General features: G+C 43.4%; 2 protein-coding genes across 3 annotated transcripts in view; one reads left to right on the top strand and one right to left on the bottom strand.

Moving 5' to 3' along the window:
• Positions 1 to 27972, bottom strand: part of Tbcd (tubulin folding cofactor D) — a 197122-nt gene that overhangs the window by 89474 nt on the left and 79676 nt on the right. The window contains exon 13 of the mRNA XM_045159196.1: positions 24774 to 24868. Coding sequence (XP_045015131.1) covers positions 24774 to 24868 — 95 coding nt within the window. The remainder of the gene's footprint in view (positions 1 to 24773; positions 24869 to 27972) is intronic.
• Znf750 (zinc finger protein 750) lies at positions 1544 to 24196 on the top strand. Of its 2 annotated transcripts, XM_045159198.1 has the most exons (4): positions 1544 to 1616; positions 7276 to 8891; positions 9014 to 9800; positions 24089 to 24196. In XM_045159198.1, the coding sequence occupies exons 2-3, from the start codon at positions 7465 to 7467 to the stop codon at positions 9750 to 9752; spliced, it is 2166 nt and encodes a 721-aa protein (XP_045015133.1). In that variant the 5' UTR covers positions 1544 to 1616; positions 7276 to 7464; the 3' UTR covers positions 9753 to 9800; positions 24089 to 24196. The 2 variants fall into 2 exon arrangements, with proteins under 2 accessions (XP_045015133.1, XP_004655082.2); XM_004655025.2 differs by lacking the exon at positions 24089 to 24196 and having other exon boundaries at positions 9014 to 9908.

Here is a 27972-nt window from a genome sequence, read left to right as displayed (position 1 = left end):
AAATAAAAATGAAATTTGCAGGAAAATAGATAGATATGGAAAGGATTATACTTAGTGAGGTAAACCAGGCCCAGAAAGCCAAATGTCTGAACATTTTTTAAAAATTTTTTTTGTTTTATTTTTATTTATTTGATAGTGACAGACAGAGAAAGAGGCAGATAGGGAGAGAAGAGAGAGAGAATGGGCATGCCAGGGCCTCCAGCCCCTGCAAATGAACTCCAGACGCTTGCATCCTCATGTGCATCTGGTTAACATGGGTCCTGGGGAATCGAGCCTCGAACCAGGATCCTTAGGCTTCACAGGCAAGCGCTTAACCACTAAGCCATCTCTCTAGCCCTGAACATTTTTTTTTAATTGGCACATTGTGTGTGCCAGTGTGCATGCACACGTGCATGGATACATCAAGACCTCCTACCCCTGTAAACACCAGATGCTTCAGCCACTTTGTGTGTCCAGTTTATGTGGGTGGCTTGAAAATTAAACCTGGGCTGGCAGGCTTTGCAAGCTAGCACTTTTAACCACTATGCAATCTTTGCAGCCCTTTTAACAGAACTTTTTTTGAATCTTTATATAAATATCTGATTGAAACAAAAGTAACTGAAAAATGTAAAGAATATAAAGGTAAAGCCTAGTGAAAGCTTAAGTCTTAAATATGAGGGTAGAAAAGAAAAAAGAAAAACAGTGTTCTTGCCCTAAGGAGTCTATACTTGTGCCTTAGTGCTCTGGTGGTTTTAAGCGTGATCAGGATCCTGGTACCATCACACTGTCTCCCTTCCTTCTCTGTCCCCAAATTGATATCACATTACAGCCTTCACTCGAGCCAGATTAAGTAATTTGGGGGAGAGAATGAAATGACCCCCAAATTAAGAATTTGAATTATCTTAAAGAAGTTGTGAGGGTGCTCAGTTGCCTACACACCACTGACAGCACAAGTCCGCTCCTCAGCCAATGCAGGCCCGGGGCATGCTCCAGCAGGTCCCTGTGACAAGGCAGTGAGGTTAGTGTCCTTCTTACCACTCTGGTTTCTGGGGTGACCTTGACAAAAATCCCTGAAAACAAGGGTAAGAGGTAAAAGAAACATGGATGGTTAGATACCTCTGGCCCCCACAGCAAGGACACCATGAGCATTGTCCCACTGGGGCCATGTATTTCCTGATAAATCTGCATTTACCTGTTGTGGCATGTATATGCTGCAGTTCTGAGGGCAAGTCTCACACCTGAGTTTTTATTGTACATTAAATGCTTAGCAGTCGGATCTTTAGCGCAGAGCTCAGCATCCTGGGACCCTCTGACCCATCTGTGACTTGGCAGCCCTGGCACGACCCCCACACAGCCAAATGCTGAAGCCCTATAGTGTACCTCAGGCAGTACCAGGCTCATTGGGTCCCTGCTCAGTGAGGCTGTGTGGAGCTCAGTGGGTGCAAACACATGAATTGTAGCTGCAGGCGGAGGAATATCAGGTGCATCTCTACGCCCTAAGGGCTCAACTCCTACACTTAAATCCCTCCCACTGGAACAGCCGGCTCCAGTTTCAGGGAGCCAGCGTGAGAACAGAGCCTGCTCCTCAGCCCTCAGCACCTCACACAGGACGTGAATCTCAGCACTGCCCACCTCCGGTAAGTGCTTATGATTTCTTCTCAGATTCAAGCTTCTTTCTAAACTACTCTCCAGAATGCCACAAATATATGTCTGGATGAAATGCTTGTTGTGGTTTACTATGCCCTACTCTGTGCCTTAAGGTTTACTCAGGACCCGGCAGGTGCACTGTGGGGATGCAGACCATGATTACAAAACTCCTAATGGGGCTTATTCTGAGAACATGAATAAGCTTATTTGGAAATCAAGTCCTCCTTTCTGCTATAAAATTTATAAAAGATAAACCAAAACAAAAATGTATCTTATTGCTTAACTGTTCCCCACCTTAAAAAGAAATTAAAATAAATTTCAACATAAATGAGGCATGGATCATGTATGTTTATAGACAGCTATGGATTGTAATTCCTCTTTAACTTTTCAAAACTTCTGACATTTAAAATAAATTTTGTTTTGTCATAATTTTTCAAAAACAAAAAACCAACAAAGTAAGTTTTTCTCTGGTTGTCAAGGTCATACACACACACACACACACACACACATGCACACACTGGAGTATTATGTTAATATGAAATTTTTCATAAATCTGTATGAAAATAATTATTGACCAAATAATGGACTGACACAACCAGATTTCTTTTCAGCAGAATTGTCTGTACTGGTTATCTTAATGTTAATTTCACATTATTAAAGGCTCTCATGCTTTATACTAGTTATGTTAAGAGCAAATAAGGAAAGATAGCTCTGGTCTGATGCTGGGCTCAGTACTGTGTACACATTCTGGACTGATATAACAGAGCCCCTTGGCTGTTTTCTGGATCCTTTCTTCCAAGCATACTCCAGAAAACTGCCTTCTCCTGAGGTCATGGTCATCCTGAAGTTTACCTTCATCTTAACAGAAAGACTGGGAGGGAGTGGCGGCAGTCACTGCAAAACCTCAAATGGAGTAAAACTCACAAATCTTGTTCTTGCGACACCCCAGTGGATAGACGACAGTGGCATGCCCTTGTGTGGCGCAATAATGCCACATCACAGTGCTGTAATTATAGCATGCCCTTCAAGACGTTCCACCTGTGAGGCTCCGTGCCAGGCAGCTGGACACTAGCAGGAGTTACAGCACTGCCTCAGTTTACAGGTCAGTTCACAGGACAGGCATGGCTACCCACCAGCCCGTGAGAGTTGTCCTATAAAGCCAAGCTTTAATTACCACCACTGTGTCCTATCAGAGCTCTTTTTAAATACTCATCTGTTCTCTGAGTTTTAAACTCCTTCAGAACTTTTTACACATGCCAACCTCCTACTGTTACCTGGACGACTGAGGGCTACACTAAATGATTAAGTGTCCACACTTAGGAACTTGCTGAAATTTAGTGCTTTAAAGACAAACAGAACCTTATGACCAATCGAAACCACAGAGTTCTCAAAGTACTATGTGGGCAGGTGTCCCAGATGGCACACCGTAGGCAAGACGAAGGTGCTTGCAACCCGAGGTTCTCTCAGAGGCAAAGTCAAGCAACTGAGCCCAAAAGATGTTGAAAATACTAAAGGCATATAGTTGACATCTGGATGTCAGCAAAAAAACTGGAACAGCTCTCAAGCTGGATACTGTGCACATATTAGGTCACTATACCCACTGTTTTCGTGGCTTTTAGCATAGAGATAGTCTATACTATAGTCTGAGATGACTCAGAAAGAGAGGTGTGTATGAGAACATACCTGCCCCAGGGAAGACAGAAGAAACACAACAATTCCTCATCAGCAGCTCATGACCCAGGCTGGGTGACTGTGGAGATGCCACCCATCTAACCTCCCTGACCATCAAATGAGAAAGGCAAAGAAAGATGTGGTAGTGGATAAACTTCCTCTGGGGTCGCATTTTTTAAAACTACAGTTTCACACATAGCTCTCTAGGGGGATACTTGCAAAGCAGAAACATGCCTACCCCAGGAAAGGGACAGCTAAACACTTCTCATGGCCTTTAGGAAACACTTTAATTCTGAATGCAAATCCAAACTTACTGTAAACAAAATTCTAGGCTTTACTATTTTGGAAACAGAGTGCTCTTTGGGGAATATTTAACATCAGCAGCTGCCAGAGAGTAGAAAGTCCAGCAGGTATAAACTGACTAGCTGGGACTATTGCAAGCCTCCACTCCCACAGAGTATGTGCCCAACTGTGGTTGTGGCTGTGAGTTAGCTTCTTCGTCCTTGTAAACTCCACTAGAGTAGGACAGAGAAGTCACAGACTGACATCATCATTAGAAAGCTTACAAAAGCATCAATTTTATCCCACTTACTTCTCTAGTTTTATAGCAAGTGAGCTACACCCGCCTTACACCTGCCTCCAAGGAGTGAGCTCCCTGCTTTAATTAGCAATTGTGCAATCCTGAGAGGTCAGCTTATCCAAAGTTACTGAAGTTACTGCAGCTGGAATCCATTCTGATGCTGATTCCTTTCCAGCAATAAACCTCACAGTAAATACTATCATCCTGGAACAGGTACCACTGGCACTCATCCTGCCCAGCCCGCTTATTGTCCTGGAGGCTAGCATGCCAAAGAAAAGAAAGCCAAGAGCATTCAGGGACTTCACATTATATTTGACTTTAAGATGATAGGTAGATAGGTAGATTCAGTTATTTTAATAAAACACCTATTATTTCCAAATTATTATTTTGGGGACAAATATAAGAATTGGCATACCACTTAACCTCCTGTAAGATATAAGAATATCTGACCACAACAATGTCTTTATTTAACCACCTTGGTATTTATATCTTTTGCTTAAAAGCATCAGCAACATTTAGTAACATTGCTTCTGAAGTCCGTTATTATTTCCCTAATTCCTAAGGATACTTTCTGGCCTGCCCAATGCACACAGCACAGTGTCCACATCCACCCTCAGTAACTAGGAAGCAGCTCACACTCGATAAATGTTTGCAACTGTCATCATTTTGATCATCATGCTCCCAGCTAGTGATGAAATCACCAGTCTCAGATCTGTGCCATGACATATCCTATATAGCCATGGGAACCTGACTTGAAGAGGTTCTCACGCCTTCAGGATCAGGAGTGTAATGAGCATGCCAGCACAGGCCCCACTGACTTATCGAGCTGCCCGCATCGGCAGGAGTAAGGCACAGCTTCTCAGATTCCCTGACAGAGGCAAGGAAACTGCTCTTACTGTCCAGGATAGATCTGCCTCCAGAAAAGGCTGAGTCCACAGATAATTTAATCACATTTTTCTTCTTAATAAGAGGGGAAAGAAAAAGTCACAGAGTTATCATAATGTGTTTATTTGCTGTTTTGCTATGGTACCTTATAGCTTTTGCAGAAGTTTAAGTGGGAATCCAAGCAGGACCCCAAAGGAGAACTCAGGCTTCCCACACCCCAAAGAGGACCCAGGGCCCTGGCCTCTCCCAGTTATGAGGAAATGGAAACTCTTGCTTCTCATCCAAAATCTGTGCTTTATTCAGTGCTATGCAGACTCTCATGGTAGAAGGCTTTCAGTATCAGTAGAACCCTCTCCTCTCTTCCACCCAGACACTTCTCAACAAAATACTGTCTTAAACTTTGATAAATGGGGAAGCTGGAGAAGGGCACCAGAGCTCTTTGTGAGCTTATAGCTATTGTTTTGAGAAAAGAACTTTGTACCCCAGGTAAGCCTTGAACTTGTAGTCCTTCTGCCCCTCCTAAGTGCTAGAATTACAGGTTTGCATCACAGTACACAGTTGTTTGTGTTTTTAAGAAATATAGGACTGAAGAGATGGCTTAGCAATCAAGGCTAATTGGTTGAATTCTAAAGAACCTACGTAAGCCAGATGCACAAGGTGGCACATGCATCTAGAGTTTGTTTGCAGAGGCTAAAAGCCCTAGTGTGCCCATTCTCTTTCTCTCTCTCTCTGTATCTGTCTCTCTCTCTCTCTCTCTCTCTATCTCTCTCTCAAATAAATAAATTTTTGCAGTTAAGACACTTGCCTGCAAAGTCTAATGACCCAGGTTCAATTCCCCAGTACCATGCAAAGTCAGATGTACAAAGTGGTACATGCACCTGGAGCTCATTTGCAGCAGCTGGAGATCCTGGTGCACCCATTCTCCCTGTCTCCTATCTCTCTTTACTTATAAATAAATAAAAAAAAATGTTGAAAAAACATAAATAAACTGGCAGCAAAACCAAATAAGATCAGATAACCTTCTCAGAATGTGGGGAATGGAGACTTTGCTCCGGCAGCTGGCCACCCCACCCCCAGGCACACACTAAGATAGGCAGAATGAGAACTGAAGACTGAGACTTCAGGGGCTATTCCTATTTCTATAGGGCTGGTTATTCCAGGTGAATGTCTGACTGTATGTCTAAAGGGGTATAGCTGTTAACGTATTTCTCACATACTTGGTTTTGCATATGAAAACACTTTCAATCACTACCACTGAATTTTATTTTTAAATGTCTGAAAATACGCAGAAGCAAGAGAACTTTCCTTTTCCAAATGTCCTATACAAATCATGGTGCTCGGCCTGAATTCCACATGCTCCGCCTAGGCTTCACTCAGAGATTCCCTGGCTGTCTAAGTCCACAGATGCTCACAACGATAGCTCCCATAGTAGGAGGCAGAGTGAAAGCTGGGCACTTGGTTGCCCCAGGGGACACTTGGGGCTTGGGAGAGAGGCAGGATGCCTTTCTCCCTCTATGCAGGTGCCACTTGCTCTGGTCATAAGAGGCACATAAAGGGCAGGGAAGGGGAAAGGGGAAAATCTGTGAGCTTGTTCCAAAGCACTGATGAGGTAAGCAGTAGATAGAACATAGTCACTGAGGGACTTTCAAATTCACTTTAGCAGCTTTGCAAACTGCTTTAGTCAACCTAAATATAGCATTTATCCTTGTATTGAGCTATCTTAAATGCTAATTATGAAGGCTACAGGTATAGTTAAGCAGTACAGCATTTCCTTGGACTTTGGTATCAGAAAAAAAAAGTTACTAATTTTGTTGACTTTCTTATGTTTTTATTTATTTGAAAGAGGAGACAGAGAGAATGGGCACGCCAAAGCCTCATGTCACTGCAAATGAACTCCAGATGTGTGCCACTTTATGTATCTGCTTTATGTGCGTACTGAGGAATCAAATCTAGACCAGCAAGCATTGCAAAGCAAGCGCCTTATCTACTGAGTATCTCTCCAGCCCTTAAGTTGGCTTTTCGTTTGTGGTTTAGGAAGTCTAGTGTCCAATTCTTCTTTATTTCTAAATACTCACATGCAAAATATACCAATAACATGACTAAACAGGGCTGAGCTGCCTCCAAGCACTTAACTAAACAGTGTCTTAGTGTTTGCTCCCACGAGCACTCAGCTAGGCAGTTCTGGAATAGGATGATATCAGAAACTTAATAGAAGTGGACCAAAGGAAGGTCTAGACTGCAGGATAAAAGTCCTCAAAACTCAGAGAATTACAAGTGTTCACAGAATTGACACTAAACTTTCCTGCACTATGTTCTCCCTGCTCGCAGCCAATTCTTTCAGGTCAGTTGAGAAAGAATCACAGGGAGCTGACAGCTGGCAGAGCAGGCAGGTAGGGGTATACGTGTCACCTGTTGTCTGCAGGTGCTCAGCTCCAATGCTGCCTTCAGTGTCACAGTGCAAGCACTGACCCACTAACCCTGGACCTGATACCAGCTTCTGTCTGCCTTTGCAGCTTCAGGTGCCAGATGGGAAGGATTGTCTTTGTCAGACCTTCAATACGTGGAGCTAACTGCAAATAAAAGTACTCAGACGTGAGATAAAAGACGGGTATTTGCCTCCTTCAAAGCCACCACGTGCAGGCTAAAGAGGAACCAGCACTGACCACACCACTGAGCAAACCAGCATACAAACACAAAGGACAATGAGTCTCCTAAAGGAACGAAAACCAAAAAAGCCGCACTATATTCCACGGCCCCCAGGAAAACCCTTCAAGTACAAATGCTTCCAATGTCCTTTCACTTGCAATGAGAAGTCACATCTTTTCAATCACATGAAGTATGGTCTCTGTAAAAACTCCATCACCTTAGTGTCAGAGCAAGATCGCATTCCCAAGTGCCCCAAGTCTAACTCACTGGACTCTAAGCAGACCCATCAACCAGAGCACATCTCAAAGCCAGCCACTTCCAAGTCCCTCTCAAATGGACTCTCCAGCTTTGATCTGAAGGCTCAGCAGGGCTTTGTCAAGGAAGATGCCAAGGAGAACCTTGAACTACAGGCACGGGGGACCCAAAAGTGTCCACAGAAGCCAGCCCATCAGAAGGAAATAGCACCAGAAGCTATTCTGAGCTCTCAGCCCAGCCTAGACAGTGGGGTTAGACCTTCAGCATTTGTTCCAGTCGGGGAGCACAGACTTAGGGGGCCAGAAGATACAGAAGCTCCTGAAATACTGGCATTAACCAGCCCCAGTGCCAAAGCCACCTCTTTCCATGCCAAGTCTGCATTTCATGCTCCTGGCTACCCTTGGAAAGCTGGCTCCCCATTCCTCCCACCTGACTTTTCACATAAAATACCATCTACAAAGGGGTTCAGTGCCATCTCCCCTTATGTTCACCCTGCAATCCCAGAGTACCCTCCTCCCTTCTACACAGAGCATGGGCTAACTGCCATTTACTCCCCCTACCTATTGGCTGGTAATGCACCTGAGTGTGACACCACCCTGCTGTCTGTCTATGGGGCCCAAGACCAAAGACACTTCCTTCCTCACCCAGGGCCAATCCCTAAGCACTTGAACCCATCTCCATCAACATATGATCACTATAGATTTTTCCAACAATACCACTCTAATCTCCCAATTCCTTATGGATTTTACAGACCAGAGTCTGCATTTTCCTCCTATGGTCTCAGGCTCCCACCTGTCACTGGCATTACACGAGACCAGAGCTCTCGCTTTCATGAAGAAACCACCCTGGCCTACCCGGCCTCAAGTCCTTCAGAGTTAAACCTTTCAAATTCCCACAAAAAGCACACAGACTATGAGAAGGAAAGTCCAATTCCTGAGGCAAAAGACCCTTCCAAAGATGGGCAGAGGGACACAGAAGGGGCCAAAATGAGCCCTCGTGCAGGCAGCGCTGCCACTGGCTCCCCAGGGAGGCCAAGCCCTACCAACTTCATGCAGACAAGCCAGACCTGTGAAGGCTTGTGTGACCTCTCAAACAAAGCAGCCTCCTCAGGAACCTTGGAGAGACTCCAGCAGCCAGAGCAGAGCCCCACAGCCTTTAAGCCTATCCAGAGGAGTACAGAATGCTCTCACTTCCAACCTCCTGCAAATAGGACAGAGTCACCAAAAAGGTAAGAAAATTCATTTTCAAAAATTTCAATGTAATTATTTTAGCTGTCCAACAGTCAAGTTCACGCTTGCTTAAAATACTTTACATATTCACTTTCTTAAACCTTCTGTTGACTTCTTCTAGCCTCCAGGACATGAATGGAGACCCTTCAGCCCAAACAGAGAGCACCTCTCTTATCACAGAGGTCCCACCCTCCAGCCCAGAGGAATACTCCAAAATAAGCCCCCTCAACCTCTCTAAGAAGTCAGAGACAAACCCTGCAGCCTCCCATGGACCTATGTATTCAGGCAGTGCCCAGGCAGAAAGCCTGGGCTTCTCAGAGCTGCAAGACCTGCCTCTCAATCTCTCTGTGAAGGACACCTGCAATTCATGGACTCAAAGGCCTATCCTTCCCAGCCCACCACAAGCTACAGAACCTGCTGCTGCTGCTGCTGAAGAAGAAGAACAAGAAGAACAAGAAGAAGAAGAAAAGACTGAGAAAAAAGGTTCTGCAGATGGGTCAAGCCATGTGGAGTCACAAGACAAGGATCCCAGCAAGAAGGTCCCAAGTGCACATATGGTAGATAGCAGTGATGAACAAAAGCAGACAGCAGCTGTGGCCCTCTGTCAGTTGGCAGCCTACAGCCCAGGGAATGTCCAAGTTGGTGATGGAGAGCCCACAGCCCAGGAGTCCAACCGTCAAGATGTACATACCCTCAGTTCTACAGAGAACCAGGGGGCTCAGTGTGGCCTCAAACCCAAAGGACAAAAGAGGACAAGTCAAAGGGATGCAGGAAAATCCCAGCAAGGAACTAAAAAGCCAAAGCCAAATAACATGGTACCAAGAGTGTTCACTCTGCGCAAAAGAACCCGGGTGTCTTGAGGTTTCATATGTACAGAGCTGTGGCCATAAACTTGACTCCACACCAAGGTACTAAGCATTCCCTTCACTTTTTTGCTTCCCTCTCTCTCTTTCTGTGTGTGTGTGTTTGTGTTTGTGTGTGTGTGTGTGAGTGTGTGTGTGTGTGTGTGTGTGTGTGTAGTGGAGTTTTATCATGTTGCTCAAGCTGGTCTCAAATGTATGATCCTCCTGCCTGAGCCTCCCAAGTTCTGCAATAACTGGTGTACCCACTTTGCCCTCACTTTTTATCAAGTTAATTTTTATAAATATAGTTTCTCTTTACTTCTCAAAGAAGAACACAAAAGGCTGTAATTCAATTCAGTTTTTGTAAACACTAACATAAACATTAAAGGTGCTTCTACTTCTGGTTATAAAAAACATCTGAGTGGCTCATACTCTGTTTAGGTCTTCATACTTGTGAAACATCAAAGAAATGTTCAGAACCAGAAGGCAGTGTAAATCAGCTTACAAAAAAAATCCTGTATCAGATACTTCTTATAAGTATTTTTAGGACTAGATAACTATTCTGTTTTTCTATTAAACCTAGCTATGTGTTTTGAAGTAATTATTTCTGGGAAAATGTAAGAAAGAGTTTCAGTATGAGCATCAAGTGCTATATGTAAAAAGTGTGATTTGTTCTGACTCAAAGTGCAGAAGCATCCAGAAGCTGATTTTTTTTTTTTTTTTTTTTTTTTTTTTCTTTTCAAGGTAGGGCCTCACTCTGGTCCAGGCTGACCTGGAATTCACTATGTAGTCTCAGGGTGACCTCGAACTCTCAGCGATCCTCCTACCTCTGCCTCCCAAGTGCTGGGATTAAAGACGTGCACCACCATACCCAGCTCAGAGGCTGATTTTTATAAGTAATTTATTTCCATCATAACAACACATTGCTGGTGAAGGTATGATCAACTCATTCTATTTGCTTATAATGTCACAGAATTTTCTGACTTAGCCTCACATTCCACTCCCTAACATGATGTACATGTTGCTAATTTTTCAATAAACTCATACGTGAACTTTAAGGACACATAAAATGAAGTCCAATGTAAGCTCTGTGGTATCCTTTGAGTATTCTGTCATAACACCTAATGAGAAAGAGGTGACAACTTAGGGTAGCAATGAAACTGAGAAAATGTGTGGGTAGTGGCCATGGAGTCCAGGAATGTGCTAATCTTTGTCCTTGAGGCTCTTCAGAGACCATCCAGCAGTCATCAAGTATGTCTTAGGAGTCCCAGTAAAGAGCTGTCTACTCCCCTAGTCCTCAACAGCTATTCTTCCACTTCTGGACATAAGCAGCCTTTCACCCTACATCCTATATTCTAGAACCAATCTGTGGGAACTGAGCATGAGGACTGCCAGTGCCTGGATAAGAAATCATTCTTCTCACTGGGCAGTTCTCAACTCCCTGACAGTACTAGCAGAGGAGCCCTGATGAAATTGAGCACTGACAGCACCTGGAAAAAGTCCAGACCATGGCCACTGCTAAACAAAATTGCTACTTACTTATGTCACCAAGATTTCTTAGCACTTAAGAGCTAAAACTGAAAATAAAAGTAAGGCTAGCCAGGCATGGTTGCGTACACCTTTACGCCCACCACTGGGAGGCAGAGGAAGGAGGATCACTGCAAGTTTGAGGCCACCCTGAGACTCCATAGTGAATTCCAGGTCAGCCTGGGCTAGAGTGAGACCCTACCTCAGAGAAAAAAAAAAAGGTAAGGCTGATATAGACGCTGCCTTATTCTGGTTTAAAAAAAAGTGTGACTCCTCAAAGATAAATAAATCCATGTTGTCAACAGTTGTGTTTCAGTAAGAGGTTGTTTAGGCTGGAAAACATTACTGAGAAGCACCTTACAGCTGTGAGAAATTAAAGGTGACATCTCAAATAAAATAAAATAATAAAGTGACAGCCCCACTTTCACTTTCTGCTCTGTGAAGATGCATGGCAAGGGTCAATAAAAGATTCATAAGCAGACCCTGTAGCACCAGGACAAAATTCTCTAGAAAAGATAGCAAAACACGAATTCAGGAAGGAAAGGGTGGAATGAAATCCCTGTAAAAGAAAGAAGATGGCTATGGACTTTTTTAAAAAATTGGTTAGTTAGTTAGTCATTACAGAGGTAGGAGCAGAGAATGGGCACTCCAGGGCCTGTAGCCACTGCAGACGAGCTCTAGACACATGCAACACCATGTGCATCTGGCTTACGTGGGCACTGGGGAATAGAACCTGGGTCCTTAGGCTTCACAGGCAAGCACTTTAACAGCTAAGCCAGCTCTCCAGACCTTTATCTTATTATTTTAAATATTTTATTCACTATTTACTTGAGAGAAAGAAGCAAAGAGAGAATGGGTGAGGGCCTCCTGCCACTGCAGACAAACTCCAGACACATGTGCCAGCCTGTGCATCTGGCTTTATGTGTGTACTGGGGAATCAAACACAGGCCGTTAGGCATTGTAAGCAAGTGCCTTTAGCCACTGAGCCATTGCTCCAATCCTGAAAGTTTTGATATAGGGTAGCAGACATGATATTCAATGCCTGGCTTCTATGAACATCACTTAAAAAAAAAAAAAAGACACAAGAAGCTGGGGGGGGAGTGTATGCCTTTGATCCCAGCACTCTGGAGGCAGAGGTAGGAGAATCACCATGAGTTCAAGGCCATCCTGAGACTATATAGTGAATTCCAGGTTAGAGTGAGACCCTACCTTGAAAAACCAAAGAATAAATAAATAAATAAAATAAAAAGTCACAAGAAGACTCTGTGGAAAAAGCACTTGCTGTTCAAGTATGAGTACCTGAGTTGAGATCCCCAGAACCCATTCAGGCTGGATACAAAGAAGCACAAGTGTCCACAATCCCAATGATCCTACAATAAGATGGGAAGTAGGGAAAGGAGATTCCCTAGAAACTCATGGGCTAACTAGCCAGATGAATTCAGAGGCAAACAAGAGACCCTGCCTCCAACAAGGTGGAAGATGAGGACTGAACCTGAGGTTGTCCTCTAGCCTCAATACATATGCTATGATACACATAAACACACACAATTTAATATTAATAACAGTAATGAGTAACAATAATAAATGACATGAGTTTTACCCTCAAGTGACATTACAAATAACAAAACATATTTTGCAACTTTATATAAGAACTTCAAGCCAGACATGGTGGCACATGCCTTTAATCCCAGCACTTGGGAGGCAGAGATAAGAAGATCACCATGAGTTCAAGGCCAGCCTCAGACTACATAATGAATTACAGGTCAGCCTGGACTAGAGTAAACCCTTACCTCTAAAAATAAAACTTCAGATAGCAACTTTTTAATTTTTTTTAATTTGCAAGCAGAGAGACATAGAAAGAAGAGAGATGGAGAAATTGGGCACACCAGGGCCTCCAGCCACTGCAAATGAACTTCAAATGCATGCATCACTTTGTGCTGCTAGCTTTACAGAGCTACTGGGCAATCCAACCCAGGTTGTTAGGCTTTGCAGGCAAGCGCCTAAACCACTAAGGCATCTCTCCAGCTCCAGATAGCAACTTTCAAGAGGGATACCGAGCTTGTCATACTTTGAGAAAGCCATGCTGCAAACCAACTCTACAAATGTGGAAAGCAAGTAAGGGAGCCTTCTTTACATTTAGGGAGATCTCCTATGGAGACGGAAGAGTCCTCTTCCCAACCAGGGAGGTGAGGGAGCCCTCTGTTCCCACTGGAGAGGGGAGCTCTCTCTATGCTGAGATGCAGGGCAGCCTCTCCTCACCTAGGGAAGAGGAAGAATCTTCTTCCTACCCAGGGAGGCAGGAGAGCCCCTCTATTCCCACCTGGGGAAGCAGAAGAGTCTTCTTCACACCCTGGCAGGTGGGAGACTCTTCTGCTCCAACCTAGGGAGAGAGCCCTCTATTCTCACCTAGGGAGGGAGAGGAGCCTTCTTCCCACTAGGGTAGGTGGGGAAGCCAGCTATCTGTTCCTACCCAAGGAGGAAGGGGAGCCCTCTTCCCAGCATAGGAGATGGAAGAACTTCTGATCCCATCTGAAGAGCCAAGAGAACCCTCAGGGCTCACCAGACCACTAAATATCATTCCTAAAACTTATACTGTAGGGCTGGAGCAATGGTTTAATGATTAAGGCGCTTGCCTGTGAAGACTAAGGACCCATGTTTGACTCTCCAGATGCTACATAAGCCAGATGCACAAAGGTGAGACAAGCACAAGGTCACACGTGCCCATTAGGTGGCACAAGTATCTGGTGTTCAATTGCAGCAGCTGAGACCCTGGTGCTCCAACACACACACACACACACACACACACACTCCCTCCCTCTCTCTCTCTCTGCATATATATATATATATATATATATATATATATATATATATAGAGAGAGAGAGAGAGAGAGAGAGAGAGAGAGAGAGAGAGAGAGAGAGACTTATACTGTAATGATACAAAACTAATAAACACACATATTTTCCAGCATGTCTGGGCTCTTTTCTATATATACTAATATGCTTTGGCAAAGAACAAAGATGTGATCCTGCTCCATAAGGAAACTCCTTGCCCGCAGGAAGCCAGGATGATTGATCCATCAAGAGTTGTGCTCCATATGCTCAGAACACAAAACCTAGCATCTGCAGACAGGAAATCCTCCCCATGTTTGGCTGGCATAAGGCTTCAGCCCCTTCAGGACATGAGACTCTGGGGGACTGATAAAAGCTCAGTGTCAGCATCACCTTAAATGATAAACAAGGAGAACCTGGAAATCACCCCTTCCTGGGTACAGTATGAGAAGGTGCTCCACCAATCAGAAGGTGTTCAGCTTGGAGAACTAGTTTAGACACAGCACTGTGGGCCTTCAGCACAGAGACCCACCCTGTGAAAATACCACCCTTCACAGAGGGCAGCTCAAAAGTTCACTGTCAACTGCAAACCTATTGTAACCAGGGCAGCCCTTCATCTGCCTATAAAACAAAACACTAGGACTCCATTTATTTCCCAAATACTACCTGTCTATTCACCCGTGACTGACTTAAGAGCTAAAAGTGCCTTATTTTATAGACAAAAAAAGACAAGCTTTCAAAGTTACACAGAACTGGGGCTGGGGAGATGGTTCAGCAATTAAAGACACTTGCTTGCAGAACTCTGATGGACTTAGTTAGACTCCCCAGTACCCACATAAAGCCAAATGCACGAAGTTTCACAGAATTACCACATGGCCCAGCAATCTCACTACTAGATACACATGAAGGTCCTGAAAATGGGTCTCAGATATGCACTCTCCCACTTTCCATAGGGGCCAGGAGGTGAGAGCACAGGACATGCACAGTGGGGCACTACTCCACTTTACAAAGGAAGGACATTTTTTTCCCCCAAGGCAGGGTTTCTCTAGCTCCAGCTGACCTGTAATTCACTATGTAGTCTCAGGGTGGCCTTTAACTCTCTACAATCCTCCTACATCTGCCTCCCTACTGCTGTTATTAAAGGCATGGACCACTATGCCCAGCTAAGATTTATTTTTATTTATTAGAAAGAGGGAGGGAGGGCTGGAGAGATGGCTTTGTGGTTAAGCGCCTTCCTGTGAAGCCTAAGGACCCCGGTTCGAGGCACGATTCCCCAGGACCCACATTAGCCAGATGCACAAGGGGGCGCAAGCATCTGGAGTTCGTTTGCAGTGGCTGGAAGCCCTGGTGTGCCCATTCTCGCCCTCCCTCCCTCCCTCCCTCTCTCTCTCTCTCTCTCTCTCTCTCTCTCAAGTAAATAAAAATAAACAAAAAAAATTTTAAATAAGAAAGAGAGGGAGGGAGAGAAAGAATGGGCCCGCCAGGGCCTCTAGCCACTGCAAATGAACTCCAGTCACTATGTACATCTGGCTTGTGTGGAGCCTGAAGAATTGAACCTGGGTCCTTAGGCTTTGCGGGTATGTGCCTTAACTGCTAAGCCATCTCTCAGACCCGAAAGGACAGTCTTATACAAGCTATAACACAGTAAGTCTTCAGATCATTATGTTATATGGAATAGACCTGACACAAATAACAAAATGTTGTACAAACTACACATACATGAAGTCCCTAGGATATAGGCTAATCCGCAGGAATAAGAATTAAATTGGAATTCGGGGGTTGGGACAAGGCTGGCTGGCTAGAATAATGAAAGTTGTGGAGTGAGATGGAGGTGATGGTTTATACAACATGAATGTAATTAATGTCACTCAACAGTATGCTTAAAATGGCTAATATTTTATATGTTTTACCACTTTTGTTTGCTTGTTTTGGTTTGGTTTTTCAAGGTAGAGTCTCACTCTAGCTCAGGCTGACCTGGAATTCAGTTTGTAGTCTCAAGGTGGCTTCAAACTCACAGCAATCCTCTGTCTCCCAAGTGCTGGAATTAAAGGCATGCACACCATACCAGGCAAGTTTAAAAACAAAAAAAAAAAAAACCCTAGTAATACAACATACCAAAATTCATTGAATTATGAATTTTAGATGTGTGATCTGTGTGGTGGGTATATTAAATCTCAATTTAAAATTTAAAACCAAATCAAACAAACAAAAAGTTTCTAAAAAGTCCTCTTCCTATGCTATTCTTCAGGGTGGGAGGGGCCAGATAGAATATAAAACAAACTGCATGCATTTACTAGAAGAGAAGAATATGGGGATGATTTCCCCATCAGCAAAGCTAGAGACAGCCATTGCTTCTCAGCACTCAAGGAAACCTGTCAAAAAGTGTCTGGGGGGCTAGAGAAATGGCTCAGCTCTTAAGGATGCCTGCAAAGCCTAATGACCCAGGTTCGACTCCCCAGGACCCACATAAGCTAAATGCACAAAGTGGTGCATGCATCTGGAGTTCTTTGAGGCAATTGTTTCAAAAGAAAAAATCAGAAAAAAAAAAAACTGTTTGATTCCCTAGGACCCACGTTAACCAGATGAACAAGGTGGCGCATGCATCTAGAGTTCATTTCAAGCTCTTTAAAATAAATAATATTTTGAAAAAGTCAATAGCTGAAATTAAGATATTCTCTGAGAGGTTTCACAGTTAGATTTGCACAGGCAGAAGAAAGAATCAGTGAACAGAAAAAGAAGAATGTCTCAGTCTCGGGAGCAGGAACAAAAATAAAAAGGAACAAACCCTAAGAGATCTGAAGAATGCAATCAAACAGACCAGCATGCCTATACTTTCTATACCAGAGAGGTAGAAGAGAAAGAAGTAGGAAAAATATTAAAGAAATCATGGCTGAACACATCCTAGCATAGCTTGAAGAAAGACATAAATCTATACACTCTTCAGATGTGCAAAATACTGAATATATAAAAGTCTCCATTCAGTAAAGATAGCAAGGAAGAAATAAGGGGTCATAACAAGTGTACAAAGAGATCAGAATGCTCACTCATCTTCAAAAGATAAAATCAGGAAAAAACTGTAAAATTAAAAATTAGGAGCATATGTGTATATTTTATTAGAATATTAATGCTAACCAAATACAGCCCATTCGTATTCTCTACATAGGAAATAATAAAGACCCACTATGCTAGATGAGTCTACTCATACTCAGCATGATGCCCCATGGAAAATTTCATACTGCAAAAAAATCAAAGAAGAAAAAAAAACAGCCCAAAGGACCAAAACAAAACAAAGAAAGAAGCTCACGCATTTAGACCACCTCAAATATAGAAGACCAAGTAGGCGTTTGATAGTGGCCATCAGGAAGACTTTATCCACCAAAGCAAAGATTACAAAACCAATTTAGGTACACGTAGAAGAGTGTTATGCACATATTCATATGTATGTACATGGGAAGACTTAGCAGAACTTCCTTAAAGAGATGTCCAAAGAAAGTAAGACCCTCCTTTTGAGACTGCCCAATAGTGTAACTGGCCTGTTCCATGGCTGTGGGCAAAGGACTGGTTGCCTTCAAGGAAGGCATCAGCAGAAACCTCTACCTTCCAATCTGACTTCTACAGGGTTACTTCCTCTCCCTTTAGCATTCATCCAGGAAGCTTTCCTAGGATATAAAAGGAAGTTCTGGTTGCCAGCATGCAACCTACACTCTATCTTTGTAAGTATCTCTGTAAAGTATCTTAGGTATCTGAGTTTCCTTCCTTTTTTTAAATTTTTTTAATTGATTTATTTGAGAGGGAAAGAGGCAGAGAGAGAGAGAGAGAGAGGGAGAGAGGGAGAGAGAGAGCGCGTACCAGGGCTTCCAGCCACTGCAAATGAACTCCATATGTATGCGCCAACTTGTGCATCTGGCTTACGTGGGTAGTGGGGAATCAAATCAAGGTCCTTTGGCTTTGCAGGCAAGCGCCTTAACCGCTAAGCCATGTCTCCAGCCCCTTCCTTTTTTTTAAGTGTCTGAAGTAATCCAGGCTGGCCTTGAACTCACATACAGTGATATGGTTTTGAACTGTGAATACTCTTGTCCCTATTCTACCTTCAAAATACTAGGATTATTGTGGTTTTGTTTTCCAAACTAAACTAAACGGAAGGCCACATGGGACACAGTAACTTGGAGGAATCAGGGAAGCGCTCAGCTGTGCATACTCTTAAAGGATTAACAAGATTACTTGCAGAGGAATGATGTGAGGTCTAAACAAAACAAGTAAACATCCTGCAGATGCTCAGTAAGTGTTAGCATCACTATCCCCATGCCTACCACAGAATCCTTGTCAGCCCTGCCAGATATGATACTTCCTCTACTAGGAGATAGTCCAACTGTTCCCTCAGCCCCCTGGCACAGAAAGAGGCTGTAAGAAGGTTCCGCTCACATGGAGGCACCACCAGAAAGGAGGATAATTCCTCATTGAAAGATCATGGGCTAACTGATCATGTTTCACAGGTTTTTTTAATTTTGGTTTTGGGTTTTGGAGGGGTTTTATTCTTTGGCTGTGGGGTGAGGGGAGTTGAAGTAGGGTCTCACTCTAGCCCAGGGTGATCTGCAATTAACTATGTAGTCTCAGAGTGGCCTCAAACTCACAGCAATCCTCCTACCTGTGCCTTCCTAGTGCTGAGATTAAAGGCATGTGCCACCACATCTGGCATGTTTCACAGATTTAAACAGCTGTTTGCAACTCCTCATGAATTCTTCTTCTCACTCCAACTGGGTGGGATCAGTGTCACCATCTGATGTCTTGAGACAGGACACAGCACACACAGAAGCAAGTATCAGGAAAGAAAACCAGAAAAATAGCCCTGGCTCATGACTCCACAACAAAGCAGTCAGGAACCTCAAGAAACTAGGATTCAGGCATGTCCATAGCTGAACTGTGGGACTGAACTGTCCCAACCCAGGGACTTGCTGACCTCATGAAGTAGGCCAAATCACCACCTGAAACAAAATTCAACAGCTTTTTTCATTATCTGTGACACCTTCCCCCTGCTACCAACTGTGTCCAGTTCTATCTTATAAGGATATTTTGACATCGTGGAACCATTCTAATTCCTAAAAAATAAGACATAACTGACAACCTCACTAGTCTAAGGTTTTAGAAAGCCGACTTAACAGTTAAAGACACTTGCTTGCAAAGCTCAGGTTCAATTCCCAGGTACCCACATAAAGCCAGACATACAAAGGGCACATGTGCTTGGAGTTCCTTTACCCTAATATGCCATACACATACACTCCTTTTTCTCTCTTTCAATCTCTCTCTCTCTCTTGCAAATAAAAAATATTTTTAATTTAAAAAAAAGGAGAAGCAGCACTGACCACTCTACTTCCTCCCTGTGCAGTGAACATACGCAGGTACCTCAAGCTCCTGTCTCTATTCTTCCTCAATATGATAAACTCTAACCTGGAACTATAAGGTAAAATAAACTCTGCCTCCCTTAAGCTGATTTTTGTCAGGAATTTTGACACAGAAATGAGAAGTTCACTAATACACAGATCAAAAGACAAACAAGAATATGCATTTACAGGGCTGAAGAGATGGCTTAGCAGTTAAAGCACTTGCCTGCAAAGCCAAAGGACATAGGTTCAACTCCCCAGGACCCATGTAAGCCAAGTGCTCAAGGGGATACACATATCTGGAGTTTGTTTGCAGTGACTGGAGGCCCTGGTGTGCCCATTCTCTCCCTCTGCCTCTCTCTCTAATAAATAAATAAAATTTAAATTTAAAAAAGAATATGCATTTACACAAAAGCTTGTACCAATGATTATCAGAACATTATTCATAAAAGTAAAAAGGTAGAAACAGAGGCTAAGGAGATGGCTCAGTGGTTAAAAGTACTTGCTTACAGCTGGGTGGTGGCGCACGCCTTTAATTCCAGCTCTTGGGAGGCAGAGGTAGGAGTATCTCTGTGAGTTCAAAGGCAGCCTTGGACTACACATTGAGTTCCAGGTCAGCCTAGGGTACAATGAGACCATACCTCAAAAAAACAAAAATAAGCTGGACATGATGGCACACACTTTTAATCCCAGCACTTGGGAGGCAGAGGTAGAAGGATTGCCATGAATTCGAAGCCACCCTGAGACTACAGAGTGATTTCCAGGTCAGCCTGGGCTAGAGTAAGATCCTACCTGGGAAAAAAACAAAAGCAAAACAAAAAATACTTGCTTGCATAGCCTGCTAGCCCTGGTTCGATTCCCCAGTACCTACATAAACCAGATGTTCAAAGTGGTGGGCACATGCATCTGGAGTCCATTTGCAGTGGCAAGCGGCCCTGGCGCACCTATGGCACATTCTCTCTCCCTCACCCCCATAAATAAATAAAATTTTAAAGTATAAATAGTCCAAATGGCTAATGAGAATAAGCAAAGGGCAGTGCTTACATGCAGTGGAATACTCATCAGCAGTGAAAAGGAATGAAGCACTTCAATAAGATGAACATCAGAAGCACACATTCAAATAAATTATTATTTTAAGTTCGAAAACAAAAGCATACATGATGCAGAATCCATTTATATGAAAGGTCTGAAAAAGGCAAAATAGAACAGCAGACAAAGGGCCTATGCTTGCACAGGGTTTGGGAGTGTAGGAGGAGTTCAGCTTGGGGAGATGAACATATTTTGAAGTTAAAATGCATGATGCTGCAAACCCTAAATATGCTGGAGATCACAGCACACTCTAATTGAGTGAACTCTGCAGTATGGGAACTACCTCAGGAAAGGTTGTTTTGTTGTTTGTTGTTTGTTTTTAAGCAGAAAGGTCAAATAGAATTTGCAGCTGTAGGACTGGAGAAATAACTTAGTGATTAAGGCACTTGCCTGCAAAGCCAAAGGACCCAGGTTGGATTCCCCAGGACCCACGTAAGCCAGATACACAAGGTGGGGGCATGAATCTGGAATTCATTTGCAGTGGCTGGAGGCCCTGGTGCACCCATTCTCTCTTTCTCTATCTCTATCTGCTCTCTCTGTCAAATAAATAGATAAAAGTATAGTTTTAATTTAATTTTATTTGAAGATGGCAGCATAGGAACCATGCCAAAGCAGCCTAGGGGAGAAAAAGCCAAAAAAAATACCCTCTACTACTAAAAAGTGAGGTGTATGAGGCATTAAAATGGCAGCAGAGAGGTAGGAGAGACCCAGAGCATCCAGAGCCCACACAGGCAGGCAGAAGCGGCACCAGCAGCAGCGGCACCAGTTCCGCAGGGCCACAGCTGCCAGGCACAGCTAGAGCTGCAGGAAAAGTCAGGTGACGAGATTCCCACTCACACTGGAGCTCTTCCCAAACTCAAGAAACATGGAGAACTGCAGTGAACAACAGAGGAGCAGATCATGAGACCGAGGATCACGTGGACCAGCGAGAGAACTACAGCCTCCATTGACCGCCTCCCCTCCCCCACCACCAGTGCAAGCGCCAGCAAGCAGCAGAGACCAGCAGAAGGGAGATCACAACACCCAGCACCAGTGAACAGAGTAGCGATCCAAGGACCCAGGCCGCCTACTTGAACCAACAGTGCACCAAACAGGGACCCAAGCAGGACCAAAATCATCCCAAAAGGTAACTGGGAATACACCAGGTCAGTACCCACTAAATAAACTTGGTATATAGGCTTGAACTGTAAGTGCTAATTGCATCTTCTATATCAGGATAAATTATATGTTCAATCTGATGGATGATCAGATTTCCCATTCTTAAATAAGGTATATTTTGGGCTTGTTATTTGTTGCTTCATGATTTATAGTGGCTTTGTTTCCTCTTCTATTGTACATTAGGGAAGGGTCTCACTTGGTCACAAGAGGACTTGGAACCCTCAACAACTTCCTTGTTGTCAGGATTAAGGGAGTGGGGCACCACACACCCTAAGGAACAGCTAGAGGATCTGGTTGTCATAATACCTACTCTTGCATAAATACTCTGTCCTGTTTTTCATTGAAAGTATACATTGTTTAATTAAATTTTAGAATCTGCCTGTATTTTGTTCCACTCAGCCTACTTGAATACTCTCATAGCAGGCAAACCCAACACCTAAGGTCACTTTTGTAGATACTCTGAGAATCTTGAGAGCCATACCTAGCACCTTAAGCTCCCACTCTGAAGATATATAACATCAGATTGACTGATACATCTAATAATACTGCAGCTAACTAGAGAATCCAAGCATTAAATTAATCCAAGATGATGGCTTAGCAGTTAAGCGCTTGCCTGTGAAGCCTAAGGACGCCAGTTCAAGGCTAGATTCCCAGGACCCACCACATTAGCCAGATGCACAAGGGGGTGCATGCGTCTGGATTTTGTTTGCAGTAGTTGTAGGTGCTGGCGCGCCCATTCTTTCTCTCTCTCTCTCTTTCTGCCTCTTTCTCTCTGTTACTCTCAAATAAATAAATAAACTATATATCTATATATAGAGATAGATAGATATAGAGATAGAGATGATATAGATATATAGATATAGATATACACATACACACATAGACACACACACACATATATATATACTCACACACATTATAACACAAGAAACACCAAAAATCAAGACAATATAAATCCACCAAAAAGTATTAAAGATTCAGAAATGACCTCCAGTGAGAATGAGTTACAGGAAATACCTGAAAAAGATTTCAAAAGAATGATTACAAATACATTCAAAGAAGTCAAAGAAGAAATCAAAGGAATTAAAGAGGAAATTAAAGGAATCAAAGAAGACACAGGACACCAATTTAATGAAATAAAGAAGTCAATACAAGACTGTGGTGGTTTAAATAGAATAGGTGGCCCCCAATATATTCAGATGTTTGTTTGTAGTTTGCATCTGTAGCCACCTGCTGGAGGCAATGTCACTGGGTGATCTTAAGGTATGGTGGTGGGTTTCAGATTTCAATCTAAAGATATGCAAAGTGTGCCTAGCAGGAGTTCCGGAAGTGTGCTGTGGCTTTTGGCTTTTAGGCTTGTGACCAGGTAGCAGATCTAATACAGTCCAACAAAGAGAAAGACAAACTATTAGGAAAGTATGAATGGGAATTTCAAGATACTCGGGACACTATGAAAAAAAGATCAAACATAAGAATTCAGGGTATAGAGAAGGAGAAGAATTTCACTCCAAAGGCATAGTAGGCGTCTTCAACAAAATCATAGAAGAAAACGTCTCCCAAACTGGAAAAGAGGTGTCAATGCAGATACAGGAATCCTTTAGAACACCAACCAGATAAAACCTGTAAAGAACCTCTCTTTACCATATTGTAATCAAACTACCAAACACACAAACCAAAGAAAAAATATTGAAAGCAGTTAGAGAGAAAAATCCAGTTACCTACAAAGGCAAGCCCATCAGGATCACAGCAGATTACTCAATACTTTACTCAACACTCAAAACTTTAATTTTTTTTGGGGGGGGGGGCAGTTCGAGGTAGGGTTTCACTCTAGCTCAGGCTGACCTAGAATTTACTATGTAATCTCAGGGTGGCCTCAAACGCATGTCACTCCTATTATCTCTGCCTCCCAAATGCTGGGATTAAAGGCATGCGCAACCACACCCGGCTCAAAAAAATAAAAAATTTTTAAAAAGGAATTTGCAGCTTCAGAGGACCTCACTCGTCGTGGTGTCCAGTGCTGTCACTACTAATGAGCAAACAGACCACACAACTGAAGCGTCTTGCCCTGGACAAAAGCCATACCCTGGGCTGGAGAGATGGCTTAGCAGTTAAGGTACTTGCCTGAGAAGCCTAAGGATCCAGGTTCAACTCCTCAGAATCCCTGTAGGCCAGATGCACAAGGTGGCACATGTGTCTGGAGTTCTTCTGCATTGGCTAGAGGCCCTGGTATACCCATTCTCTCTCTATCTGCCCTCCTCTCTAATAAATAAATAAAAATAATTTTTAAAAACAAGCCACACCCTACACAGCACATGCCGCACACTGCTGGACAGCATCCTCTCTGTCCTTCTCAGCTTCCCTTCTCTCCCACAGGGCACTTCCAGCCTCTTGAAGGGACTGAACCACTAACCAAACAGCACAAAACCACAGCGTCACCTCTCTACCTCTACCCAACAGTGGCCTGAGGCTCACGAACCTTCTGCACATCAACTGTACTGTGCTCCCTGTCCCCAAAGTCACCTACAGTAGAGTTCCTCTATGATTCCACCTTGATTCCAAGCCCAACTCCACATTGGCACAAGTCTTGCCACAAAAGGACACTATCACAACAAGTCCTACAGTTCCAAATGTTCTCAATGGGTGACAGCATCCTAAAGAGTGAAAAACAGCTGGGTGTGGCAGCATGCACCTTAAACCTCAGCACTCGGGAGGCAGAGGTAGAAGGATGGCTATGAGTTCAAAGCCAGCCAAAGAAGACATTGTGAATTCCAGGTCAGCCTTGGCTACAGCAAGACAATTCCATGGGCAAGGAAACCAGACATAATCAGGATTCACAACCCTCAAATCCCAGCACATGGGGTTTCAGAAGTATGCAGCCATCGAAGGCTGAAGAAGCAGAGTATGTCATAAAGGCTAAAATGAAAAAGAAGACTGAGAAATGTGCAACTATCATATTCTTATGTGTCCACAGTGGGCCACACTGGGGAAATGAATACCCTAAGCAATCCTAGCAGGCTACAGCAGCCTTGAGGATGCAGACCCTTACCCAGTTACTTACCTCCAGCAAGTCGTGAAGGCAGCAGAAGGCCTCGTCTCCCCAGTTCCGCTAGCGCCAGGCACCCACCATGCCAGGCCTTATCCGTCTCCTGAAAACTAAGACCAGAGTTCTGACGTCAGCTCCTGGTTCAAAGCCTAAAATTTAGCAAGAAACACAAACTGACCTATAATCTATTCCAATGAGCCTTATTAAACCAATATTTTGGGCTGGAGAAATGGCTTAGCAGTTAAGGGGCTTGCTTGTGAAGCCTAAGGACCCAGGTTCAATTCCCCAGAATCCATATAAGCCAGATGCACAGGATGGCACATGAGTCTGGATTTCATCTGTAGTGGCTAGAGGCCCTTGCATGCCTATTCTCACCCCCCAACTCAAATAAATAAATTTTAAAATTTAAAAAAAAAACATTATTTCTAGGTTGAAAAAAACAAAAAGCAATTTAATAGTAATAAATGCCACATCAATAGCCCCCTCTTCACATAACCCAATAATGAGTAAAAGTATTGGGCTGGGCCAATACCAGCCCAGAGATATTCCACCATCTGTGACATCAAACAAGGTAACCTTCCCTAAACAGAGTGCTCTTAGCATGGCCACAATGCTGCAGCCACAGCCTACTCCTATCAGAAAGCTCAGAGTCAACGGGGATTCCATTCAATTCACAGGACATTAGTAGAAGAGGAATGAAAAGATTCCTTTAAACAACACCTACTGTTTACTTGAGTTACTTATTTACTTACAATTTCAGAATTTAAAAAAATCAATGAAAGGGGGATGGAGAGATGGCCTAGAGGTTAAGGCACTTGTCTGTGAAGCCTAAGGACCCAGGTTTGATTCTCCAGATCCCACCTAAGCCAGATGCACAAGATGGCACATGCATCTAGAGTTCATCTGCAGTGGCTAGAGGCCTGACATGCTTATTCTTTTTCTCTCTCCCCCTTTCTCTCTGGTTCTAATAAAATAAATAAAAATAAAATATTTTTAAAAAAATCAATGAAGGGGGCTGGAGAGATGGCTTAGTGGTTAAGCACTTGCCTGTGAAGCCTAAGGACCCCGGTTCAAGGCTCAATTCCCCAGGACCCACGTTAGCCAGATGCACAAGGGGTTGCACTCATCTGGAGTTCATTTGCAGTGGCTGGAGGCCATGGCGCACCCATTTTCTCTCTCTATCTATCTGCCTCTTTCTTTCTCTGTCACTTTCAAATAAATAAATAATTTTTAAAAAATCAATGAAGGGGGATAGAGAGATTGCTTAAGTGGTTGAGGGGCTTGCCTACAAAGTCAAAGGATCCAGGTCCAATCCCTGGGCCCATGTAAAGCTAGACACACAAGATGACACATGCATCTGTAGTTCATTTGCAGTGGCTAGAGGCCCTGGCACACCCATTCTCTCTTTCTCTCTCACAAATAAGTAAAAATAAAATATTTTAAAAGGTTTTAAAACAATCAATGAAGGGCTGAAGAGATATGGTTCAGCAGGTAAGGTGCTCACCTTCAAAATTTAACAATCTGAATTTGATTCCCCAGTACCCATGTAAAGCCAGATGTACAAAGAGGTGCATGTATCTGGAGTTCATTTGTAATGGCTGGAGACCCTGGTGTACATGCTTGCACATGCATGCTCTCTCTCTCTCTCTCTGTTGCAAATAAATTTTTAAAAATTTAATCAACGAAATAAGCCATGCATGATAGCATATGCCTGTAATTCTAGCACTTAAGGAGGTAGAGGCAGGAGGATCAGGAGTTCAAGTTCTATACAAGAAGTTGGAGGCCACCCTGAGGTACATGAGCTTCTACCTGACACAATTAAGAAAAAAGCATTTAGAAGTATTTTGTTAGTTTTATTTTGCTTTGAGACTATGATGCCAAGACTGACTTCAAACTTCTAAGCTCAGGCAATTTTCCTGCTGCAGCCTCCCACGTTAGCTGGGACTACAGGTATACACCTTTGCAGTGAACTGAAATAGGGACTCAACATTTTACATTTAATGAGAATGTTCCTGGATAACTCAGGCACTTCAGGGTGTGGCCTGTCAGTATCACAATGTGAGCAACTGCTCTCAGATGGGTCAGGGTTGCTATGAAGTTTTCATGTTTTACTGCCAATGTAAACATAGAACTACCTATCACTGAAAAGCAGAGCAATGAGAGAGCTTTTACTAATTCTGATCAAATTCATTTGACAGTAAAGGAATGTATAGGAAAACCACTAAACTGTATTCCCACCTCCTATAAGCATAGAAGAGCTGGGTATGTGGTTCAGTTGGTAGAGTGCGGGCCTAGAGTGCACAAAGACCTGAGCTTGATCAACAGGGCTGCATAAACTGGGAATGGTGGTATACACATGTAATCCCAGCAATCGGAAAATAGAAGCAAAAGGATCAGAGTTCAAAGTCATCCTTTGCTACAAAACTAGTTCAAGTCTAGCCTCAGCTACCTTATCCCAAAAGAGGAGCGGGGGGAAGGAGGGAAGGAGGTGTATTAGGTAAAATACTTGGCCTTATGAGCATGAATACCTGAGTCAATGTACAGAACCCACAGTAAAAGAAAAAGAAAACTGGGGGGGGAGGGGGATTCCTCGGCAGTTAAGGCACTTGCCTGCAAAGTCAAATGACCCAGGTTCGACTCCCCAGCACCCACATAAAGCCAGATGCACAAAATGGCACAAGTGTCTAGAGTTGTTTTTTTTTTGTTGTTGTTGTTTTTTGCAGTGGCTAGATGCTCTGGCATACTTATTCTCTCTCTTCTCTCTCTGCTTGCAAATAAATAAATAAATTTTTTTTGTTGTTTGTTTATTTATTTGAGAGTGACAGACAGAGAGAGAAAGAGGCAGATAGATAGATAGAGAGTGGGCACGCCAGGACCTCTAGCCACTGCAAAGGAACTCCGGTCGCATGCGCCCCTTGTGCATCTGGCTAACGTGAGTCCTGGGGAATCGAGCCTCGAACCGGGGTGCTTAGGCTTGACAGGCAAGCGCTTAACCACTAAGCCATCTCTTCAGCCCTTTTTCTGTTTTGTTTTGTTTTGTTTTTGTTTGTTTGTTTTTAGAATTTTTTTTTTTAAAAAAAGAGGGAACTAGCCAGGTGTGGTGGCACACACCTTTAATCCCAGCACTCGGGAGGCAGAAATAAGAGGATTGCTGTGAGTTCAAAGCCACCCTGAGACTATATAGTTAATTCAAGGTCATCCTAGACCAGAGTGA

Source organism: Jaculus jaculus, chromosome 9 (genome assembly GCF_020740685.1).
Source record: "Jaculus jaculus isolate mJacJac1 chromosome 9, mJacJac1.mat.Y.cur, whole genome shotgun sequence".
Lineage (NCBI taxonomy): Eukaryota > Metazoa > Chordata > Mammalia > Rodentia > Dipodidae > Jaculus > Jaculus jaculus.
This window is presented reverse-complemented; position numbering and strand designations above follow the sequence as displayed.